The 26639-nt window shown below is 42.1% G+C and overlaps 1 protein-coding gene across 2 annotated transcripts in view; it reads right to left on the minus strand.

Moving 5' to 3' along the window:
* nrxn3b (neurexin 3b) overlaps positions 1-26639 on the minus strand; it is a 340029-nt gene that overhangs the window by 8143 nt on the left and 305247 nt on the right. For both annotated transcript variants that reach the window (XM_028604831.1, XM_028604830.1), the window contains one exon: positions 4886-4964. In XM_028604831.1, the coding sequence (XP_028460632.1) occupies positions 4886-4964 (79 nt within the window). The remainder of the gene's footprint in view (positions 1-4885; positions 4965-26639) is intronic.

Raw genomic sequence — 26639 nt, forward strand, 5'->3', positions numbered from 1 at the left:
AGTGACAGCCGGCCCGATGGGGCTTGACGGAAGCCATCGCTGACGCCACGAGGAAACACAGTGATCCATCCCTATCATACTTCATTCTGTACCCCAACATGTGTCGGGGCTCTTAATATACAGCAATGACGAAGTCACACAACATAACATCCATGCTTCCTGTCTAACATTAATTTGAGCCACAGACTCTCCACGTTACCCACCAAGGCCAACGAGATGAGGAGAGATCTATAAATATGTTAGACCTGTTTGATCTGTGCTCCACTTCATCAAAGGCTGATAGGGTAATGGCGCATGCAGGACCATTTATGGCCCTTTTATTAAATACAACAATCTTTTTACAATCCATTTGACTGTCACGTATTACTGCAACAGTTGTTTGCAGAGATTTGTAGGAGGCTGTCCTCCCTAGGAAAATGACAGCGTTGTGTCGTTTGTTTAAACACATTGACCCACCTGTATGTCTACGCTCAATAGTAACATTCTTATAGTGCAGCAAGAAGCAATGGCGATGAGGGGAGCACAAAGCATACGCCCATTCACATTAGTCTGTGTCCCAACCGCCAACAGTAGTTTCCTTTAACAATGATGGCGATCTTCCCCTATCGCTAAACCTGATATTTTGGCCATTTGGAGTAAACATTGACATATTATTATTTAAAAAAAAAAAATGGATATGGCTAATGTGTTAGCAAACTGTTCCTGGAAACTACACTGATCAGAGTGAAGCTAAAATCACTAGCCAAAAAACCAAAAACATGAGCTAAAAGAGGCTAAAACGCTCCATACAGCTAAAAGGAACTGCACAGTCTGATTGTAAATCTCTGTGAGTTTGTCACTATGAGCAACTCCTTTCATTTTATTATTATTATCATAACATAAGAAGTGGGACCCCAAACAGAACTTTCGACAATTTCGATCTAAGGACCCTGATTTGACTGCCAATCTCACAGTTCACAATTGTCGCAGTGTCTGAAAATGCCGTTATGAAACAAAGGATCATTCGATTTGGGCTATATGAGGGTGCTAAATGTCGGATTTTACATATAATTTCTTGGTTACAACAACAACAACAACAATTAGAAGTAAGAGTACTTATGTGGACAACATTTAGAAGTGCCCATACTCAGTACTGGTGACTACTGGCCCATTTCAGGCACTGGATTAGAACAACTTTAACCAAGTGGCTATAGTTGTCTAAACTTAACCTAACCTTAAACATAGAAGTGGCGGATTAGAAACAGTTTTTATGGGTCATTTTAGAACAATCTATATAATGTCACTTGCTGTTTACGTACGTATTACTGACACTGGTACAGTGGAGCCACAGCAATATACTTTTCTCATGGCACATACTGAATTGCCAACACAACAAGAGTATGTAGAGAAAAGCCATCATCCAGGCTTTTGCTGCTAAGACAAGTCAAAATATCTGCTCTGTCGCTCTGTCACTGACTTTTCCACAAGCTTGTTATGAGTCTAAATTGAAACTACAGGATATACAGCAACTTGTAGGCACAGAAATCACACTTGTGGATTAAGGAGAATCTTTTGCATCAATTACTAAAATATAATTACATATTAATCGTTTAAATTGCTCAGATTACATGGTAATGACAAGCTGCAACTCTGTTAATCACTGTGAAATTAAATCAAAAATTGACTTCTCTAAACTGAGCATTGCATATTTTCTCATCAGTGATTTCCGGGTAGTAGTTTTTACTAGCTGCTGAATTCCTGCATGCCGTGATACTTGTAGTGATGTCAACGTGTTCAGGGTTCTTATTCAGACACTTGTCTCACTGCACACTCCTTATTTGCCCTCTTGTGGAACTCGCGTGGGATAAAGGGAACAGGTAAGGTTTAACAGTTTTATTAAACACACAGACAACACAATCACAAGACGACCACGCACAGCAGACAAGACAAGCTGTTTGGCAGACACAGACGGAGCACTGACAGAGACAGCAGGCGCAAGCACAAACACAACAAGCCTCCAAGGGAGGAGCAGCGGCGGGGAACAGCGGTGGCGCGGGACCACCGCTGTAGCTCCGAACACACACACACACACATATATACACACACACACGCACACACACGCACACAGACATGTAGTAGAAGCCAGCTGGGGGTTAGCCTGAGACTTATGGGTGGAGAAGAAGCAATACACAAAATGGATGCCAATCATATCCATGCAGAAGCAAGGGAGTGGGTGGGTGGGTGGGCTGGGGGGATTATAAATTAGTCTATAGAGCTGCAGTACAGTCCAGTACAGTGTGCATGCCACAAATGCCTTCTACTTGGAGCAACAGATAGAATAGAAAAACAGATATACTTTGTGGCAATAAAAGTCTTTTTATGCCATCTGCATTCAAACAGACATGTATATGCAGAAAGGCTAAAAGAAAGAAGGTGGGTGAGTCGGGATGGACGGGGGGGGGTTAACGCTCGGGAGGGGAGACAGGGAGTCATTCTTTCACACACAACTTTCTTGAGACAGAATGGGGTTGCCTGCACAAGGCCAAAAAAAGGATGATGGCAAGAAAAGATTTTGTTGCCGTTCATTTCCCTATGTTGTATCGAAAATGGGGGGAGGGGGGATGTTTCTTTAGAAGCCATATGGCAAAAAAAAAAAAATAAACACAAACTTGATGAGGAAGAGAACTTTGAATTTTCCAACCACCAAAAATTCATGCGGCACAAGATGAGGCAAAAACGGGAGGAGTGGCTCTATCCTTGCTTGGAGGATGGACGACGGATGATGAGGAGGACGCCAAAGAAAAAAAGAAAAAAAACAACCACAACAAAACAAGAAAGTAAAATCACCCCAGTCAAACCGCCCCGGCCCCCAAAGTAAAGCCAAAAAATAAAAAAGCAACCCAACAGCTGGGTCCAAATCGATACAGAAGAGAGATGTTTATATGTGCATCACAGGAGAAAAACCAAACAAAATGCAACGGGAAAGAAAACCAACATCATGTCATGCAACTGTTCATACGACTGGAAGCGGGGCAAGGAATGAGGATATGAATTTCTGTGTCAACATGGTGAAATGTACAGTATGTATGAGTGTGTATGACTACATATGTTGCCACTATATGAGGGGAGGGTACCATGTGCTCTTTAGTAAAAACTTCTTACACTGCGCTTTGTTGCACTTCCACTTTTGAGAATACTTGGGTTTGACGTTTTAAAAGTCTACGGAATTGAAAAAAAACAAAAAACATTACACACAAGCTGCAAAAATGTGTCCATTCAATTTCAATAATCTCGGATTTAAGAGAGCAACTCATGCTTATCGATGAAGAGCCTAAATAGGAAAAAAATGGCTTTCTCTTCGCATTAAAAGCCGTAAGCGCGAGGACCTAAATGTGGCCATAATTCCAAGGAAACAAGAGCTATTACAGCGTGATAAGGCTTTTAAGTAAATGAGTTCCTTTCTCAGATTGGAGGAAAACGGCAAAAAGTATTAGCAGAATATCTACTAAAGTACATGGAAGGACCTCATTTCCGAAAAATAAATAAATGACCGACTATCTTGTTAGGTTCTCTGAGCATAGATAAAGTAAAAGGGCAATGCATTGCTTCAATTTAGGCTTATTATCAGCATTGAAAAGTGGACATATGCTTGGTGCTAAGATGAGCTGTATTTAGACAGATTAATATGGCATCAATTAGTCTGCTGTGATGGCGTTTTGAAGGACAGTGAAGCAATCAAATAGCCTGAGCTGTTAATGATTTTCAGAGTGCCTAAGGGAAGATGCTTTATTCATACTGAGCCAGTTTCCATGGAGCTCCCTCTCCCCTGGTTTACTCCGTACTATTAGGATATAAGCCAGCTGCCCCTGAGCACAAGTGTGAGAGACAGTTGCTTGTTCAAAAGTCGTCCAAACCCAAGTTGCCTCAAAATAACCACTCCTTTTGAATCTGCGGTTTTATTTCCAGCTCTGATTTTATTTTCAAACTCTACTGAGTGAATGTGCTATCACTTTGATCTAATCACAAAGTGATGAGTGTCTATGTATATATATATGTGTGTGTGTGTGTGTGTTTCTGTGTGTGTTTGTGTGTGAAGGGAGGAGGGAAGAGAGACGATGCGCACAGAAATTCGAGGATATCTGTTCTCTATTAGAATGTTTCAGGTAAGGCAAGCCTCCGACGAAGGAAACAGAGGTACAAACGAGAAGAAGGAAGGAGATAGGAGGAAGAGGCTCTGTTGCAGTTAGTCTGCTACATATCACAGTATCTATGCTGAAAGCATCTTTGTTCTCGAAAGAATCTCAAAATGTATCCTCTGTCAAGAGAGACGCACACACACGCACAGCAAGAGGAAATCAACCAGTACAGGACAGATACATTTTGAAGCATCAGTGCGGGCGACATGGGGCTTGATACTAATTTTGTACTTTGTTGAGTAAAGTTTTGCTCTCGACAGAATGCTGAGAGAACAAAATTAGTATCAACGCTTGGTCATGTCTGCAACCAGTGGCCCCATAGCTAAGTGTAACTTGTTTCAGAGATGAAAGGTAAGAGGTTTAACTACAGTAGCTAGACTATAAGATGTATGCATTTACTTTTTTGTTATTACAGTTAACTTCCTACAGAGAGCATGCTAAAGATACAGGAACATGATTCTTACTGCTTTCATCCATCTCCAAAGAGTTTCGATAGACTTTCGATATAAGCTGAGAACCCCTCACACTGGTGTGTATTTCTCACAGTGACTACTTTTCAGAGTTTTTATTTTTAATTTTTTTTTAAGTTACACTTGAAGCTCCCATGGGACATGATGCTAAGAGGAGAGGCTCCTCGGTAGCAAATCAAAGAAAGATAAGGAGAAAGAGACCAGGTTCAGAGCAAGCACAACTCGACACACCCATCCCACCTGCATGTCCGGAGTCGCACTCTTCCAGGTCCTCGTCGTCGCTGGAGCACTCCGCTGACGAAACAATGTCATCGGTCGTCTACGAAGAAAAGAGACACACACACACACACACACACACACACACACACACACACACACACAAAGATGTGATGAGGCCCCGGGGCAGTACAGTGAGTTCTCAACTTGCACGCAGCCATTCCATTCAAGGATATCTGTGCACACACAGGCCTCTCTCCGCCTGTCCTTCGACTTCCATATATCACTTGGAGTCAATCATATTTCACAGTGTTTATCATTCTTCACTTTATGTGCTTTCCACCTCCGCAGATAATTGTTTTCCTTCACCCTGCGCACTCTGCCTCCGATTATTTATCGCCTCCCTCCTCCTCTGTCGTCCACAATCAATGGCCCCACCAAGCCCTCGCAGATCAACACCGTCCACAATCAATGGCCCCACCAAGCCCTCGCAGATCAACACTGTCCCGGCTTCTGATTTGTGCTAAAGGGTGCAGCAGGAGGGAGGGATACGGCGGCAGACTTGCTGGCTACACCCGAAGCAGCGATGGATTATCTGCACCTTCCAGTTCCCACAATTCTGATTTATCCTGCCCTCCCCCCATTTCTTCCCTTTCTTTCGGGTTGACCCATGGAGGACAGAAGAGGGGGGGGGGGTTGTATTTCAGCGGCAGTGTGCTGGGCAGCCAGCGTTTATTAGAATGAATCAGCAGGGTTATAAAATAAGCCCTGTCACCGAGCAGGGTTATGAAATCAGAGTGCTGATTGAGTTTTCCAGTCCTGGCCGAGGGTGTGGGGCTCTAAATATCATTGAGTTTGACAGACTAATGAAACGCGCCCCCATGCTAGTGCTGCTGCTTTCAGCGGGGCCCGGAGAAAGCTGCACGCCTCTACCATATGCATACACACACACATGCTGATGTTCAACATGTATACTGTAGGTCGACCAAACCTCACAGTGAGAAAGTGGATTATTTTTCAGAGCATATTCCTACTGCCTGATGTGATTATGCGTGATGGACTGTGCTATTTTCTGTATCAGTACATTTGGTAATGTGCTAATGCGTGTTTGTGCTGGTATGCATAATGTACCACATTATGTACTGTACTCCAGAATGAGGAGGCCAAAAAAAAAAAAAAAAAAAAAAAAAAAAAAAAAACGAAGCAAGAGGGGAGGCTCTAAACCAAATTGCTGTAAAATATGGCCCCTTGGAAAACATGACTATTTATTGAAGCCACATTACAGGCGTAAAAGTCTTAGTTATTGCTGAAAGAGGGTTATTGCTTGTTATTATGATAGCGTCAGATGTGGGAGGCAGGGACACAGAGAAAGAGAGAGATGAAAAACCCGAGCCACTTCAAAGCCTGTTCCAGCAATTTCAGGCCGAGACCATCACACCATCACCCAGCATCAATTGAAAACACTGCCTTTCTCTTGTCCATTCATGCAGCATTTCTCTGCATCTGATGCCAACAGCATCTCAGCACAGAGCAAATATGTTCACTGCCTTGGATGCAGCAGCTTAGCAGAGTCTTACACATGTTTTAAATACATAATTTTGCTGAACAGATGATCTTTTATTATCATTTCAGCAAGCTTGTTAATTTTTCAATTACATAAATATTTTGGAACAATAGAGATTCACCTACCACAGCACATGCATCCACAGCCTGTGCATATTGCTATTAAGCCCCTTTTTCCAGAATTTCAAGCATGCTAGTCATTATGTAACTTTAATGCCTGATTAAGCACCCATGCCAATTTTTTGGTAACTGGTGCAATGGCAATCGGACTAGGACATGGGTCAAATCTGAATTGAATCACATTCAATGCATAAGTAACATGATTACAGTTACAGTAACAATATGTAAAAAGGAACTGGGTTTAAAATGGATACTTAAGTGCATGTGAACGTGTGGATTGACGTAAAGGCTGCAGCAACACATGGTTACGGTAAGTGCGCAGAGAGATATTAAGACGTCTTGTTCCGTCTTCTTAAAAGCACTGTTGTGAATTTGTAATGTCTATTTCTCATGCATAAAGGAAAAAGAACCCGCTGAATAAACCATGAAACATTCTAATGAGATATTTAAGTTGTAGAGATTCTTCTCGTGTCAGATCAGTCCGTATTTGCTTTCATTCATTTTATATACTGTATTCCCCCTGCGGTGCGGTGCAGTGCAAAGGAGGAAGAAAAAAAACAGCGGAAAACTGCTATAATCATCAGAGCTTCAGTCTCCCCAAATGCTTACTGTATCCATGCAACAGTTCACAACATGTGTGAAGCAAAGGAATGAGTTTCCTTTAATGTTGCATGGGCTGTCTGACTGTAGGCAAAAAAGAGGCAGCAGAACTTTATACTCTATCTAAAAAATGATAAGTACAATTATTAGGGCGGTGGCTCCCAAACGTTTTTGTCTGAAGTTCCCCCACAGCCCTATCGAGTGAGCTCACTTACCTCTTTATCGACACTGCGTATGCTCCTTTGAATTGATTTTTAAAAAGATATTGTTGGGGCAAATTGCAGTTTAGATGAAATATGTTACAAATTCCATTATACCATACCTACAAGGACTGACATTGCTATGACTATGTTTAAGGTGTGTGGCAGGCTAATCAACGTAATAATGGTCAAATGGCACGGCTTTTAACCCCGAGGCAAGCCTCATAAAAATGTGTTATAATCTTTTGCGCTCTCTTGACTTGTTGGCATACAGAGGCCAAAGCACTGCAGAACACTGCAGCAAAAAAATCATTAAGAACTTCATCTTTAAGCCTATAGCACGTTAAAGAGCAGGGCCGAATGCCTCAGCTCGCGTATTGTAAGTGTTGAATTTAAATGGTAGAAGGACACACTCCAGTCAATGTGTTCACTTTGCATTTTATTGAATGTAATCGGTGAATCGGAGTAAGAGACCCTCTAATCTAAGCGACTTTCATTCCACTCGGAGAAATTGAAGAGGCCTTTTGAAGTCTGACATTTTCAGATCCGCTAGATCTGCGCCTGTGCACTTTCATAAACATATGACGTATCTCTGTCACAATAGTTCAGACCCAAGTGCTTCTGATGAAGGGTTTATGGTTCCATTTTTCCACATTTGGGCTAATGCAGAACCGATGAAGTGACACACAGCACACAGTCGTTGACGTATAGCATGAGGATAGATGCTGTTAATGCAAACGGGGCTCATGGAGCAGAGAAGGCATAGGCTGCATGTGTGTGCAGCGACGGGAGCCTACGGCAGGGTATAGCAAAATGACGCGGTTGGCCAGCGGGACAACAAAAACTGATTTCACAGCTGGGGAAATCCAATTCTCTGTCTAAATCTCCATAACATAGAGTGGGATATATTTTGGCAGCAAAGTGATTTCTTTTTTGGTGTAATTATTCCCAACAAACGTCCTCATCGTCGTTTTTTTTAACAAAGTCTGGGTGGCGGGATATACAGGCTGGTTTTGTTGTGTGTGTGTGTGTGTGTGTGTGTGTGTGTGTGTGTGTGTGTGTGTGTGTGGGAAGATTTAACATGCATGCACATGGCTTCTACTTCCTGTTTGTGAAGAAAGCGTATAATACGAGATGATTTCAGCACATACATACTCACAGGCTATATGCATCATGCTTGATTATCCTGATTACCCAGCTTTCAAGTGATGCTCAAATTCCTAACTCCACAAACAAACACCACAGCCAAATCAATAGCCAGACTTCATTAAAACAGCATTTACCTCTGACCACTTCAGCACATCAACTCAAAGGATCACACCGGCGGTCGATAAAGAAAGACAGCCTCCTTGGGAGACGAGTCTCAAAATACACAGCTTTTAGTTTCACAACTGACGGCACTGACACAAACAAAATGGAGAATGTGCAAAGATGCCGGCGCTGTCTTGGTCACGGAGTCGACAAAGCTTATGTGGTGTTTAATCAGGAATTGTGCACTGACTACTGTGAATCAGCCAGCAGCGATGCAGAGACCATTAACAGGCAAAGCTGCAATTACCTCAGCAACTGGATGGAGTGCATGCTACATCACCAGTCAGGCCTGACCTCACAGATTGATTAACAATAAACTTGAACTTTGGGAAACAAACACTTCTTTTATTAAAAACTTTTTTTTTTTAAACCACAGGAAAACACAACCAACAACAGCACAGTGCCTGCCCAGTAAAGATGATATATTTTACATTATAGTATAAGTAGTAGAGTAGTGCGGTACGAAAGCTGAGCCACTACATGTAAGAGATGTGAATTAAAGTGTGTGGATGTTTTATTTTTATAGAATAGATAGACATATGTCTTTCTGTATGGGCACACTCGCATGCCCATACAGTACAGTATGTATGTATGTATGTTCCATGTGTCCAAACTGACCCTGAACAGATCTCTTTCAAATGACATTCCAATTTAAGAGTTGGAGACAAAATCCATGGTCCTTTTTTTTTGTTGTTGCAAAAAATGCATTCCTTAGTTCAGCTGAAACTCATATGAGGCTGTCTGAGTTTCAGCTAGTCTCACGCAGGTCTGGCGGAACAGATAGTTTTTTTTTAAAATCAATCCAGCTGTCGACACGGCTCGCATTTCACTCGTGCATGTACACATTTACACATTTTTATACTGCAAGTCTCTTTTCTCTTTTTGTTTTACGCAGACAGTATAACTACAGTTGTTGTGTGTTAGGCTGTGAGTGCTGCCATAAACGCAGTTTATCAAAACTCAACACTGCGCCTGAACGCAGCCTGTGTAGACGCCGTCGAAGGACTGACGCTGCTGTGTCAGTATCGCTCAGCGTATAAACACAAAAAGGAAATTTGTTACAAAAAAGGAGTTCACCTTTGGAAGATATACCCACACAATTTGACTAACTCAGGCGGCTGAAGCCTTTTGTTAGCTTAAGCTGAAATCCATTTTTGCACAGAATGTGGGTGTTGTTCCCCATTAGAGTGTGGATCGGGCCGCATTTTTCTGTCCGAGCCCAGCCCGCGTCCGACAGAGCAGTAACTGAGCCCGGCCTGAGCCCGACAGGCTTTAAGATATTTATGTCCGAGTCTGACCCGAGCCCGACAAAGTTAAAATCAATTTTTTTTTTCTCATATAATGACACATGTAAGTTTGTTTGTGTGGAAAGCCCACTTTTATTAAGCAACTGTAGGAAGGCATTTGGAAATGTCAACAGATGAGCGCATCAGCTCACACGGGGCAACAAGCGCACGTTAACACAGGCGCGCACCTACATAATAAGCTTTTTTAAAATTTAACACGTACAATGCCTTATCGCGCTGATGTGACCGAGCATGACCTGAACCCGAACATCATTTCTAAATATCTGTCCAAAACGGTTCGGTTATCCATCCTCTATTCCCCATCACTTCATTAAAATCACATTAGGAAGCGATGTTTACGGGGTCAGTTTGGACAGGATGAACAATTAAGGCGAACCAGTAAGGAGAAAAAAAATATATTTTATCCTTTAATTTCAACATATTCGTAACATCGATTACCAGTGACAAAAACAAGAACAACAACATCATCTAGCCTTGCTCCCTTCTAGCCATATTAGTAGCAGCAGCAGTTGCCCTGCAGGCTACCACGCTCTGCTACATCAAGCAGATAAATGCAACCGGTGTCTGACAGATTTCTTCCACAGCCAAATAAAATCCACTATCTAATACAGCCGAGCAACACTGTTCACACTTCAAAGTTTTTTTGTGGCACAGCACAGTCCACCTGGTGACACAAACACAAAGCAGAAGACTGAAAAAAAGGCATGATGTATTTGGTTTGTTTTTTGTTCAACAGTGACGCTTTCTATCTAACTAGTACTGTGCCTTTTGAAAATTTGCCTGTTTGGAATGTGCCAAGTGCTTAGCCTGTGATATTGCTGCTTGTAGCTTTCTCCAGAACCACTGTACCCCCCCAAATAACTTACAGACAGACCCCAAAGCAACTCAACTGTATTCTGACTTACTGTGTACTTCCACTTTGGAGGAAAACATACAAACCGTGTGTGTCGCTTACCTGACAGAGAAAATGTTAGTGGTTATGTTGGAGATTCAGATTATACTCATAAAATATACAAATTTACAGCTCACAGCAACTTAATATGATATAGTGTCTGGCTTTTGTTTGATATTTAGTGTCGCTTAAAAAGGTTTCCCTTATAGCGGAAAGTTCGGAGTGAATTTAAGCTGGGCTTTTATTGTGAAGGGTAGACACCGAAGAAGTGAAGCCAGCGAGCGCTTTTTTTTTCCCTCAACCTTTATTTTGCCGTCCTTTAGTTTCATTTATACTTATTAATATTCAACACTGACCAAACAGCTACAATTTCCAAACGCCAAGTTCATTTGGTACCCAGCAATACACCCACCAAGTGCAAAGTAGACACACACACAAGTCTGTATCACAATCTTTGTGGGGACTTGTCATTGACATAATGCATTCCCTAGCTCCTTACCCTAACCTTAACCATCACAACTAAATGCCTAACCTTAACCCCTACCCTCACCCTAACCTAATTCTAACCCTAATCCTAAAACCAAGTCCTAACCCTCAAACAGCCCTTTAAACTTGTGGGGTCCAGCATTTTGGTCCCCATGAGGCTGTGCAGACCCCACAAGGATACTGTAGTCCCCGGTTTTTGGACCCCACGAATATAGTAAAACACACACACACACACACACACACACACACACACACACACACACACACACACACACACACACACGAGAAAGAGTGCACTCACACCCTCTCTTCACACCTGTGCCTGATAATAAACGTGACTGATATCAACTTATGTGCACCAGTGTGCTGTTCTCAAACTTTAGAAAAAATAACATATTGCGAGCTTAATGGTCTCCAGGTAGTTCTTAAAATATACCATCATTTCACCGTGTGCTCACAGCCATTGTCTGAAGTTCATACTCATCAAACACAGACTGTTTCAACTTTGAATAGAAGTCTTTAAATACATGGCCGGTAAGAGGAGCAGCAGATGCTGCGTCTGCGGCTGCAGTAGAGTAGTCTGCTGAGCATGCCGGTGATCTGATCGGTCACATCAAAGCAGCGGCTTGTGCTCTGCAGGAGGAGAATAAAGACGCAATGCACTGGACCATTGTCTCTATTTTCCCTTAGGTCAGTAAAAGCAGTGTAAAGGCTAAAACGCAGCCATGGCCCCCCGGGTTACAAACATGACATGAAACATGAGCGTGAACAGTGCTGTGGGGGGATCTAAGCACACATGTTAAGTACAGTACAGTGAGTCCTATCATCAGGGAGGGCGCAGGAGGTTGCTCCTAACACACCACCGTCTTATCAGAACAAATGACACACGTCACATGTTTCTGTGCCCAGAGGGGGGAAGGAAACACTGAGACACGAAACCTTTCGAGAATAAGGGAAGAGACACAACATTATAACCCCTGTTATCAAACCCAATTTGGTTTATTTACAATAATTCGATTTTTGTTTTTTGTAATGATGGGAATAAACTCAAAACATCAATTTTCCTCAACCACCTCATTCCTGGCATTCAGTTGCCATGGAAATCCAATCTGGTTGCATGTTCAGAGATCAAAGTGATGGCGCAGAGGCAAGGGGAAACCAAATACACACAATTCAAAGCAACTTCTTCTTCCCTGAGGTGCTCCTTGGTCACCTTAGACATATATATTTTCACACGTGTTAGATGGGGATACATACAGCAGAGTGGGTTTTTTTAGGTTGAGAAACGGCCGCGACAGCGACAGAAATCAGAGGTGAGGCTGACTCACCGCTGCCATCTCCTCTTTCTCCCTATCTCCCCCTCTCCCATTCCTCCACTCCACTGGCCCCTCGCATCAAAATAAGATAGTCATCTCCATGGCGGAAGCTTCGCCTTTCTATTGACGGCTGTCTGATGCGCGCATTATCATGTCCGATCTGGGCTTTGACAGGCCGACAAGGGAGAGGCTTGTATTACAAGGGGAATCAATGGCAGTAGGCCATATCCCTATCAATAGGCTGCCACAACTCTTTTTGCTCATGCTCCCCGCTCTGTGACAGATAAGATGCTTTATCAGAGAACAAATAGGGGGCGGATGAAGGGAGAGGGGATGGATGTGGCAGCACAGAAGCATGTTAAAAATGTTGATTCTAATATAACAGTTGATGACGATGTTTGATCTTCATTATAAACAATATTGATGCAAGCTAACACAAGCAGTGCAAAAAGGCTGGAGGTCCCACTGTTAACCCTCTCCTTTAATATAGTGGATACATTACAACGAAATGAGCTCCAGAATAAACTTGTAGAACCTAAGTTACATGCCAAATTATTTTCCTAAATCAAATATTGATATTTCGAATGAACACCCTCGGTGTGATTTTCTTAGCGGCGTCCTGTAGTCAGCACATTTTTTTTTCCTGGTCTTTCTAGCTTTATGGGAAAATGAAAAGGTAGGTGAGGAGAGCACCATCACCTTGGTGTGTTGGTTCCAGCAGAATGGGTTACGTGCCGAGTATTTTTCTTTTTCTCAAGGACCTGCTTTTGTACACAGAGCAGCGAGGGTTGCTGGCTCACAGCAAACTCTAATTGCCCTGAGGCCATAGGCAGCCACTTTCAAACAGGGTCATTCATCTTCCCATGGAAAAGGAAATGGTCTTTGGCCCTGATCCTTAATCACCCCCCTGCCGCAGTGTACAAGGTCATCAGGGAAGCCCTGTGACAAACACACTCACACACATTAAAGTATGGACGCACACAGATTGAGGGGGTAACACGTTCTCATTCCCATCTCGTCAACATACTGAGGCTTGGTCAGGACCCCTTGGAGTCACTTTTCAACGTGTGGGGTAAAAACATTTTAGTTAGGGTTAGGAAAAGATCGTAGGTTGGGTCAAAAGATGTATGTATAAGTGACATACAGGAAAAGAGGGGCACAAGAACCCTGGTCTCCTGGGTGAAAGTCCTGTGTTGTTGGGGGAGGGAGGGGGGCGAGGCACATGGTGAGAGACACATGTGAGGTGAGCAGAGAAAAGATGGAAGAACATTTCTGTGCATGCCATCCTCAGGTGAAATTGGAGCAGCAATTACAGCTCAGAGTTATGGTTTGTGTTACCGTTTGTGGTTCTCCCTTCAAAGAGGAAGTGCGGAATTCAAGTGGATGCTGTGGTGAGCTGCGCTGAAAGCCGTGACCAAAGAAGAGGCAGAGAGAAGATGAGAGCATTGGGGAAGAGGAGGAGGAAGTGAGGACAGGACAGGAATGGAAAGGGCTCCATTTCACTGAGGATCACAAGACATTGGCAGAGACTGGTCCTCCAACAAAATAAAGGCAACAGTATCCCTGCTTGGAGATCAGCAGACGGGTGATTTTTTAAATCTTAATCACTTTCATGTTACCATTTTACACATTCATTTTCATGTAGGGCTGCAACTACTGATTATTTTCATTTCCAATTAAACTTCAGAATATTTTCTCAATTATTTGCTGAAAATAGTGAAAAATGAACATGATCATAATTTGCTTGTTTTGTTTGACCAATGAACACAACCCAAAGATATTCAGTTCACTATCACAAATAACAAAAATAAACAGGAAATATTCACATTTGAGAGGCTAGAACCAGTGACTCTTTGGTTGCTTATTATTATTAAACCAAATACCAAAAACGTAGCCAAATAATGTTCTGAATTTTAATTCCACTTTACTCATACTGGGCTTGAATCCAAGACAATATTACAAGAGAACTCTGCAACAATCTCATTTAACAGAGGAGCAACACATCTGTACTTCCTGTGTCAGATTCTGTGCCCACGGTGTGTGCCAACTGTTCTTTGTCTGTAGTACTGTAGCGATCTGATCAGTTTTCTCTCAACTATTCTATCTCCATGTACATTTTTCTCTTTAATATATGCTGCTCTGTGGCTGTGAACACCACAGATCTCTGTCTTCATTGTGAATTTATGTGATTTACGCCTGATGTCCTCTTGAGATCTGTGTTATTAAGTCATGCATATACATATTTTAACAAGGCATGAATTCATCTGATCTCATTAGTTCCGAGTTAGATTTATGAAACAAGTTCATTCTGGTTATTTAGGCTCACCTAATCCAAGCTTTTCACAATGAATTGAGCTTTTCTTTGCCTCCAACGCAAAACCCCAATGAGTTCACTAACTTAATATAGAAAACAATGTTGTTCTAATGGTATCTCCTGTTGTAATTATGCATTATCCACATTGTGAATGCTGTTGATTGGCTGAATCTGGGAAGTCTAGTGTTTGGACTGTTGTTTGGGACTTAAGGGTTTTATAAATGAACCTGAGTTGACCTCACTAATTGTAACAATACAATCTTTAAGTAAGAAATATTATCAAATTTGAAAAGCGATTGGCTTTAATGCAGAATGTGTGAAGTATGAAACAAGCAGCTGAAATTGGACCTCACACTTCCTCCTTGTGGACTGCATTTTGAGCTCCCTTTTCAATCCATTCCAATATTGCTATATTTCTTCCAGTCAAATGCTATTATGACTTCAAGACTGCAATACCAAATCAATGTAGGCGTTATGTAATGGCTGATACTGGCAGCTTTACATCTACCAAATTAGTCGGGGGTCCCATTTGGGTTCAGTTCCTAATGAGCACAAACCAAATTAAGCATTCAATATAGTCTCTTTTTAGATGAAAGTTGAAACGTAATCACTAACCAATAATTATTTAAAATATTGTAGATCTGAGCCCTCCCACAGTACCTCAACATGCTCACACACATGTAAGGAGGACTAACCATGCATGCATGCACGCACACAGATCCATACAATTATCCTTCACTCATTGCTGTTAAGAGCAACAGGTTTAATTGTAGTTTGCAGGAACTCTCTGCGGGCAGAGGAGAAACATTACTGGGCCTTGCTAAAAGCTCAGCTAAGCAATGAAACGGAACACATTATTGCTGTGGAACATCAAAGGCCGCGTCTGTACGATACATATTTAATTAAATCCTACTGACTATGGTAGACGCATGGTGCATTCACAGAGACAATAATGCACATATAGATCTGTCAATAGCCTCGCAAAGACGTGGCCTCGCTCCCTTTCTCTCTCACATACAAACATAAATTCACTCACATCACAGGCTGGCAGCAAATATATATTCACAGTACAGAGATTCATTACTGCCACTGTGGAGTAAGTCACCAGGTGTGTGAGTGCTGCTGTAGCTCAAACAAACCTGAAGTTATGATTTATTAACACATTAAGTACACAGCAAGAAACACAGGAAGCCTAATTTGATAGGGAGACACCTTAATACTTCAAAATTGTGGTACGTTTTTGTCTTATAGAGAATTAGGTAAAACAATCAATGTTCAACATAAGTTATCTCTGTGACATCTTTAGCCTTATCTTGGCACGAAGACAAGAGGCAGCATAAAGCTAATTTGCCAAAGGCACAAAAGTCAAATAAAAACAAGAAACATCTTCCAACATCTCTTATTTACATGTTGTATCTTGTTAGCTATCAGGCTAATGACCACCACATCTAAGAGTCCGCTGGGTTTTCTTCAGAGTTACAAAATTGGATGAAGCCAGCCACTTAACGAGGACAGGATTTCTGAGTTGCTGTAAGCAGTAAATGTAATATTTATCTTCTCATGCATCCTTAATATGGACATTTCCCAAAATGTTGGGAGATCCATTTAAAGCAGGACAAGTACAAAAAAAAAAACTAGTAAAAATAAGGGAAACTGCTTGCATAATCCTGTGTGCCAAAAGAGAATGATGCAGAAGCAAACTGGGACAGTGCATTCAGTAGAGTGCAGATCTTCAGAAAACAGACTCCCAAACAAATAAGAATTGAATTTCCGTCAATTGTTGCTAAGGCCAAAATATACGCCCGTCAAAGCAGCAGTACCTATTTTATAACCCAGCCATGCGCCACTGTCCCATTCTAGCCTCGCTGCCCATGAAAAAACGACCCCCACTCGATCCTTTATTGTACATCCCGGCTCACATAGCAGCTCTACAATTAAGATGGCGGCAAAGATAACAAAAACTGAGATTTGTTCACCTCATGCCCAAATTTAATGGATCATAACATATGGGTAATGTAATTAAGCTGCAGATGCGCCGGTTCAAAATGAGACCAAACATTTTTATGGATGTAAGTTTTCTTTTAACTGCTCCTCAGATCTCTGCAGGGTAAATCCAGACAGCTAGCTAGACTATCTGTCCAATCTGAGTTTTCAGTTGCACGACTAAAACAACCTTTGAACGTATACATGTTCCACCAAAACAAGTTCTTTCCCGAGGCTATTTTTCAGCGGCACTGTTGCTTTGTCCGGCGCCTAGCGCCGCCCAAGACGACTGTGATTGGTTTAAAGAAATGGCAATAAACCAGAGCATGTTTTTCTCTAGCTATGACGAGCCAATGAGCAGTCAATAAAAAAAGTTGTTTAACAATTGTAAAGCACCACAACCACAAGAGGTATTTAAGTAGACAAAGTCCTAAATGTGCACAGAACGTATTAGGCTGATTGGTTGAGTAGTATGTGAGATTAGCTGCGAACAGACAAACGGATACATGCTTGCACAGACGACCGAACGCACGATCCCCTCCAGGCTTATGCATTGCGGAGTTATTAACTTATAGTAGTTTTTTTTAAAGAGGAAAAGCAGTAACTTCCTGTCTGATAAAGTAACTTTGAAAATGCTGGCAATAGAAGTTTAACTTTTATAATAGTTTTGTTCCCAGAACCGTTGTGCTGGAAAAAAGTTAATTAAATACCACCAAGAGTGTGGGATCTCACAGAAACCTAGCAACTTTTTTAAAATGGCTTGGCACAGGATTTAATACCGACTGTTCCACTTTGATAATCCATGCAAGTTTACTGGCATGTGCTAGGGGATAGATGACATCAGCACCCGAAGAAGAAGAATGTGGATTTTAACGACATGCAATGCCTTGAACAACATTTGGGATGTTTTTTTAAATCCACATTCGTTCGGTTTAACTCAAACGGCAGATACGCTGTAAAATTAGAAGACATTTCAATTCTCTTGACTAATAAACTGATTGGTTAAAGTTAATTGCATTTAATCATTTGCATAGTTGAAACTGGCATTCATTACCACTATCAGCGTTTTGATGCTGCTAATCTCACTTAGTTGCTTCAGTTGTAAGTTTGAGTTCTTAGTCGGTGTGTATGGCATTATAACCAGCCAGCCATCTCTGGAGGCAACACAGCATGAAGTGAGTCTTTATACCACCAAGAGCTGATGTCCTGATGTCCTGCCGGTCAGCTCCGAAACAAACTGCTGCACAGTGTGTACGTGTTTGTCTGTGTGTGTAACTGATGTGTGCTGTTTGCTTGCCCCTTGGTGTGTGAGTGCCCCGCCGTGACAGTGGAGGCTGACAAGACAGCAGGTTTACACACACACACACACACACACACACACACACACACACACAACACACACACACACACACACACACACACACTCACTCAAGAGTATTCCCAGAGGATCTATATAAGCTGTATTGTGAGGCATGGGGGACATCCATTATAAAAACCCCTGTGGTTCAAAAAACCCTGGAGCTAGCTACTGGTTCTCACACACTGAGAGACAGACTGCCCTGAAAACACACACACACACACACACACACACACACACACACACACACACACACACACACACACACACACACACACACACACACACACACACACACGAAATTGCAAACATCAACAAACACGTTCACACAGAGAAGTCTAATAGAAATAGCTTTTTGTACACATTCTCTTGCATGAAAAATTCATAAATAAAGTCACAACCTGGTGTTGCATGCACACTCCAGCTACAGTGAAGACAGACAATGCATGACAGTGCTGGAATAAGTTTGTCATGTTGATGGCATGGTTGGGGCTATTCTGCATCACACATTAAGAATCCTTTGATATTCTTTAACAATGTGAGTGGATGTGGCTGCAACAGCTGAAAGATTGTGTGTGTGTGTGTGTGTGTGTGTGTGTGTGTGTGTGTGTGTGTGTGTAGCTTAATGTGGTCGTGCATGCATGCAGATGTGTGAGACAAAGATCGAGAGAACACTGTACAAACTGTGTGTGCGCATGCATGTGTGTGTCCCTTTAATGAGCCACCCACACACACACACACACACACACACACACACACACACACACACACACACACACACACCAGCAAGCTCCCTCATCAGTCTGCTGTCTCCTAATTGAACCTACTGAGCAACTAGCTCAGTAGGCTCTGGAATAGCCTCCTACTAGTTAGACCTTTACACAATTACTGGCAGGTCTGGGCGACGGCGAGGGAGGGCGATCACAGAGACAAACTAAAAAGAAAAAAAACACACACACACACACACACACACACACACACACACACACACACACACACACACACACACACACACACACACACACACACACACACACACATCAAGCAGACTACCACATAGAGACACGCAGCATGCTGCACAGCGCCTTCCTCACTACCTCTTGAAGAGAGAATAAATCAGTGATTATCATATATCCCCAGGCGTTAAGCAACATCCCTGATTTACTTTAGATAGACAGAGTAGAAGAAGCGAGTCGAGGAAAAACAGTGAGAAAAAAAAAGAAGCAGAGTATCATGGTAGCTTAGTGTGCAAAATCTTATCTTGCAAGAGTGCGAGTTGATTCTGGGTCATGACCTTTTTTGGTGCGTTTCCCCGTCTCTCTAAACTTTCCCTTCCATCATACATACTATCTGTCAAAAATAATCTGAAATAATACAGAAATCACACCTTGCCAAAGAAGAATCTGTCGGTTCAAAGCAATATTATTGTAATCATGGAATGTGTATCCAAACGCTTCTCAGCAGAAAAAAAAACCAAATTAAACTGCACACAATTTACCTCTCATTTTCCCGTCTCCTGAGCATCAGGCCACTTGAAGATGATGGACGCGAGCAATTTCTTTGAACACGACAACCATGCAAATCACTTTCAGTGACTCTCCCTCAGCTGTTTCCCCCCATGGTACGCTAGATTGCAGCCTCCTGTACTAATTGTTCCCAAACATCTCAGGCCAGCAGCACGAGTTAATTGAGAACAAGAGACCTCGATCTCCCATGATAGACATACTTGCAGAAATTAGTATTCCTAAAATGACTTCCCACATCAAACCAGCAAGCATTAAATCCATTCTTTGGCTAAACCAGAACTCTGCAGAGCTGAAGAGCTTAGGTAGCCGGCCACTCAACAAGCGGCACCTGTTAGTTTATTGGGATTTTTCTCAGTCCCTAAATGAAGTTCCGGGTTGTTTTAAATGCTTATCAGGACCTTCCATACATTCTAGATTACCAGTATGCGTAAATGAAGGACTGACATTTACATCACCTATCACCTGGACTGATAATCAACAGGATTGAAGAGAAAAAACAGGGTTTATGAAATGACTGCAGTGAGGAACTTCTTATGCAACACCAGCACTGTTGCTCACAGGTAGCATACAAAAAAAAAAAAAAAAAAAGGAAAAGAATGGGCTTCCAATATGCTTCAATGATTCGATCGATGCAGCAGAACCAGAGATCGCGTATCTTTTTTTTCACTCACTCTTCTTCTTTGTCAACAACTGGTGCCTACATTACCCACGATTTACCTCAACCGCCGACAGTTCTGCCTGAGATTTGGGGTGTGTTATGCTAGTAGCGGCTAATGTAGCTTCGAGCCAATAGACAGCAGAGACGAGGAGCGGGCTACAGAAGTCTGGTAAGACGGCTTCTTTCTAACTACACACCCCCAGATTTCTTTTCTTCATGTTCCTCATGTAGTCTTATTGCTTCAAGTGAATCACTTAGGGCAATTTATCAGATTTTGCACATCTCCCTGTGGATCCACAATAGGCTTTATATAACCCTCAACCCCCCCCTTTCCTCCCCACATATGTAGTAGCGCTCCCTAAGACTTGTAAACTGGCTTTGATGTGTAAAATTGTTGGTGTTCTCCTTTAATGGGAGATCATCTCCTATCCTCCTTTCTGGCTTTTCATGCTGCAAGCTACTTTAATTACGTGTTGTGTAACTGTCAGGCCATTTACATTTCAACACCAACCACTTATGAACACCGGAGCTCAGACAGAGCTCATGTCAAACTGTTTATTCTTTTGGAAGGAACGAGTTGCTTGATGAAAGCGGTACGAGACTAAAACACAGCTTAAAGTAAAAAGGCTTATTAAAGGACAGTATTTATTCCATTATTCTTTTTTATATATATCAACCGTTGCATTACTCCTTACTAGACTTTATTTACTTGTCTTGCCAAGTCAATAATATAAATAAATAACTAATTAATATATTTATGATGATGGAGTGGAGAAAAGTAGAGTGAGAATTGTTCACAGTGAACTTCTCAGTTGTTTAGTGTGATCAATAGCAGAGATTTAATGTGCATAGCTTACATACAACATTAACAGTAACATTATCTTTCTATTATGTTACCATGGCTATAACCCCTATATAAAGCTAACACGGTTAGCATTAGTCACCCTCCTCTGTGGCACATGATCAAAGAGATGCTCCGACTGTTAAACGGATGAAAGACAGAATGATGACTCGGGTTGTATCTTCAGAAGATAGGGAGGCTTTGTGAGCAAGATTGTGTGTGGGCGTGTCAGTATCTTCAGCTTGTTGACATATCTAATGCCAGGTCTCTGACCAGTTCATATTTATAATATCCATGAAGAAACAGATGTGATGGGGCAAAGACTAGTGCTAATTCTATCTTATGAACTTAATTTATTAAAATTGTCTATATTGCTATTTGTCAACTGAATTCTCTCAATACAAAATGTATAAATACTAAATAACTGAATGGATTATGGCTGAGCTGCATGCAGTTGTACTTTTTAGTCTGTAAGCGGAATTTTGAAGATAGAGATTTTAGAATGAGCATACGAACTGGGGTTTGTTTGCATACAAACCTTTTTGAATTAATTTGTGTGTTATAATAATCGACTTACTTATTTTTTTTTTTACTTTATTCTTTAATATATTTTTTTTATAGCTTTCTAGTCCCATGTTGTCCTCTTGTACGTGCACATTAGCGCACTTCCTACAAACTTAAAATTAGGGAGCCAGTCTTTTTTAAACACTAGGAAGGCTTATTATTTTTTAACTAATTCAAAACATACAACAATAAGTAAAAAAAGGATTACATGTTTAGTGAGTGAGTCTATTTACTTTCTTTTTAAATACAAAATGAAAATAATGACACCTAAATACATTTTTCAACTTGATTCATGTCAGTTGAGCTGAAGAGAAATCTTGAAAACATAATCTTTTTCTTGTCTACACTAGTCTTTGGCTGCCGAGTGGACCACCTGATCTACAGAGTGGCCGAGTAACTCGGTGACAGAGAGAGTAAAGAAAAATGAAAAGTCGGTACGTCTCAGCGGAGCTATCATTAATTAAGCGTGAGATTGCTTCTCTCCACTTCCCACCCCTGTCTCTCATTCTGTTGATCCTGATATGTCGAGGGATTCGCCACTTCTCACCTCTGTAAAGGAAACAGCTAGTGTTGGTGAAGTGGACCGAAAATAGATGTGCCAGAAGATACCAAAACACACACATTTAATTCTACACGTACATACTTGCGCGCGCACACGCCCTACTCCTAAAACAGCTGCACACACACTCGAGTTCAGCTCTGTGTCAGATTCCTATAGCTCTCTTTCAGCACTACAGTACATCACTAATGATAGCTCAACTCCCTCACCTCCCCTATACTACCCTGAGGGGTGGAGAAATCTGCCAAACTGGTGCAGGTCCTCTCCTTACCTCTCACACCACGGTGTTTGACAGCCAACTTGGGACCTGTAAAATTAAAGGCCTTGGCAAATGAAATTCAGTGACACAGAGGTGTGAATCAAAGCAGACACTGCCGTGGGAGAGTGTGGAAGAAGAATGAGCAAGGCACGCTCTCGGAAGGCATACAGAAGTGAAGTGAAAAGTTAAGGAAGGCAGAAAACCACATTTTTACAAGTTACCAAAGTGCAAGTTCATCGGGCAAATAACAGCCCCATCCTGGGTATTGACAAAAGAAGTATAGCTTCATCATTTCACCTTGAAATGGAGAGTGCGTTGTATAAAAGCTCTTTCATACTGTAGCATGCATACTGTAGCTTATTGACTGCATTGGATATTAATAGCCTATGACACAAAAATGCCATTTTCCCAGCGATGCCACGTTTCTTTTCTCTCATCTGATGTGACCTTGTTGATGGTGCCAGAGACGCTGGTGTAATGTATCTCAGCTCAGTCATCATCATCGCAGATTACTGATGCTACAGACTGGATATGGACCGCCTTTGCTTTTGCTCCAGAACTTCAAACCCAACATACAGTATGAAGGCTGGACACTAGAGCTGGGACGATATATTTTGTTACGATTTGATTCTTTCACGATACATGGGTGCCAATTCGATAGTACTGTGATTTGCTTTTCCTTCTTTAACAAAAACAAAAGTTGAATAATACACTTCAAGAGACAATATATCTTAAAGGTATAGTGGAGGATTTTCCCGAATTTTAGAAAAGAACCGCCCTCTGTACTTTTTGAAAAAATGCACATGCGCAACACTCTGTCTGCTCCCGAGAGGGAACGCCTATTAAACGTGTGCACGAGAGTGCACTGTTTACAAGTTGCTGTCGGCATGGCTCATACAAGCCTACTTTCCAAAAGAAGATTTGAACTTTTTCACAAATTGAGATGTTTACCGTGTGCCAGGGCTAGCATCGCTAATCATAGCTTACATCAACTTTTACTAGCAGTGATTTTAAATGGATTTCTCCAAATAGCCAAACTTTACCTGTGGAGTAGAAACTTTACGACTGAGGCATCAGTGGGAAGCCCAACCTGTGCTTTTAGCGCACGCCAGCGTGTGAAATATTCTCCCAAAAGCTTCAATGCTTCAATGAATGGCTGAAACCGTAGCTCAAGCTCACCACACATATGCCGTTTTTCCATTACATGGTACCTGCTCGACTCGCCTCGACTCTACTCGACTCTACTCGCCTCGACTCGCTGTGCGTCCGTTTTCCATTGCAGATTTTAGTATCGCCTCAGCGTGGCTGGTCGTCATAGCGACTGCCGTGGGCGTGGCTTAGTAGCTTGCTTTTCCCATTGACATATCTCCGACGCATTTCCTGGTTCTCCGTCTCCGTAAACAACATGATATCAAAGAGATAGTTAACGTTTACTGCTCCAGATTTCCCACCGTGGTCACATATATATAACTCTAGAGTCGCTACTCGCTGCGGAGATAATCGCCGTCACTCTCTCACTTCTCCCTCGCTCACTAGCTCCCCACACACACACATACGTTGACTCGACACACACACATCACACATGCACACACCAGCGCACCAGTATAACCATCAGGCCACTTGTATGCTACGGAGAAAGCTCTGCGTGGAGCCTCCGGCAGCAAAAAAACACCTCTGGCTAAACTATTTAAAAATGCCGTCTCTCGCTAGCAATGCAGTGATCAGTGACGCTTCTTTCCGACCAATCAGCAGCCTGCAGGGTTTCACGTCACCTTCTCGGCTCGCCTCAGCTCGCTTGGAACCTCGACTGAGCAGGTACTAAAAAAAGTACCTGTTATCAGGTACCAGGTAATTTTTTTCGTAATGGAAAACCAAAAAAGGCGAGTAGAGTCGAGGCGAGTAGGTACCATGTAATGGAAAAGCGCCAATATACACCTGAAAGCTAGGGACGTGCACGTACGACGGCCTTACATAAACATATCACCAGAATGATTGACAACTAGGAGGACCAATAGTCTTGATGATCCACCCGGAAATAGAAAATCCTCCACTATACCTTTAAGACATTTCTAACAATTAACTAAAAAAAATGAACATCATCAGTAAGTGATTCTGCACAAAGATTGTTGACATTTGAACTTAACTGCCAAACAAATACAACCCCCACTACAGAAGCTCCGCCCCCCAGATTCACGGACAGATAACTACTGGCCGGCCTCTCCCCCCCCCCACCATCAACTGTTGCTGCATGTTGCTGATTGGCAGGAATAGTGTTTTGTAGCTCGTGCACTCCTTTCTGTTTGTTTTCAATTTACACAGTGTATTAATGGCATGAACATTTCACTTCATGAGGTTTTTTAACATTAAAATGAGCTCCCCCAGCCTGCCTATGGTCCCCCATTGGCTAGAAATGGCGATAGGTATAAACCAAGTCCTGCTCCACCTTTGAGAAAATGAAAGCCCAGATGGGCCGATCTGGAATCTTCCCTTTATGTCGTCATAAGGGGAAAGGTTACCTCCCCTTTCTCTGCTTTGCCCACCACCCACAGCTGCCCAGAGAATTTGGCCCGCCCATGAGGAAATAGAGCTACAACCGTGGCCGCAAGTTGGTCAAGGCCACACCCCCACCCTCCACCTTGCCCCGCCTCTCTACTCCGCAATAGCATTTAAAGCTACGGACACAGAAATGGCACGTCCTAAGGAAAGCTCATTGTGGGACTGGCTCGTAGTGGTTGTAATTTTGCACCAAGGCTGAATTTCGGGAAAGAGACTTCAGATACAGTATTAGGGGACCACTAAGGTCTATATAAAAGCATCCAAAAAGCAGCATACCTTTAACACCGGATCTATTTTCAGCACACACAGAAAAAGTGACCGTGAGCCGATATTTACTAAATTTGACAAAAAGTGTATTGGATTCTCTTACTATACCTTTAAGGTGAATTATTAGTAAAAAAAAAAAGAAAAATCAATTCTAAGAGAAATAATCTATTTTAAAAACTGTCGCCAAAAAAAAATTCACAATACATAAGCGAAGCGATTTTTTCCCCAGCCCTACTGGACACTGGGTCTCTCTTCATCAGTTCTTTCCAAATTGTGGATTTCGAACAGCTCTGACTCTGCCCTCCCCCACGCTTGCACTGATAGAGACATCACAGCACTGACATGAGGGGCCATCATCACTGTACGTCAGGCAATCTGTTGTTGAGGTGAATGGGCTGATAACAGTGGTCCCTGTCTGTCTGTCGTCCAACAACCAACCAACCTCTCCCCCGAGCCCTGTCTCACCCCCCTGAGGGAGAGTTATTGCTTTAATATGAACAACGAATGGTTCAATTTGTCCTCTGGGTGTCAAAGGACTGCTCGGCGTGATTACTTTCTTGGCACAGCCGTGACATTCATTGGCTTGGACTCGGGACGTATTGGAGAAAAGCCTCGGTTAGGCTGGACAGGGTGAATGACAGCTAAAGACGGACAGAGACAGAAAGAGAGAGAGACAGTGAAAAAGAGAGAAATGTAGAGAAAGGGAGCAGCGGCAAGGCTCACTCAGTGAACAGCACCACTTCAATCCTCGATAGAATGAGAAATACGGTATCCAATACGGTGTCACAAAAAAGTCACAAAAACACATTAAATAGTGGAAGAGGGACAAGAGCACTTTTTGTTTGACATTTCACTTTGTCACATTTTCAAACCTGATTATCAAGAGAACAAAACTGTCTATCTATATATGGGAAAATACAACTGAATGTCACTTTACACTACACTGAATGGTAAACAATGGGTTTAAGGTAGTTGTTTGACATTTTGAGAAATGTTATTAGCTTTCTTTTTGAGAGTTAGAAAAAAAGTCTGATTCCACTCTCACATCTGTATGTTAAATATGAAGGTGGAGCTAGCACCCGGTTAGTTTAGCTTACCA

This window comes from Perca flavescens, chromosome 18 (genome assembly GCF_004354835.1).
Source record: "Perca flavescens isolate YP-PL-M2 chromosome 18, PFLA_1.0, whole genome shotgun sequence".
Classification (NCBI taxonomy): Eukaryota; Metazoa; Chordata; class Actinopteri; order Perciformes; family Percidae; genus Perca; species Perca flavescens.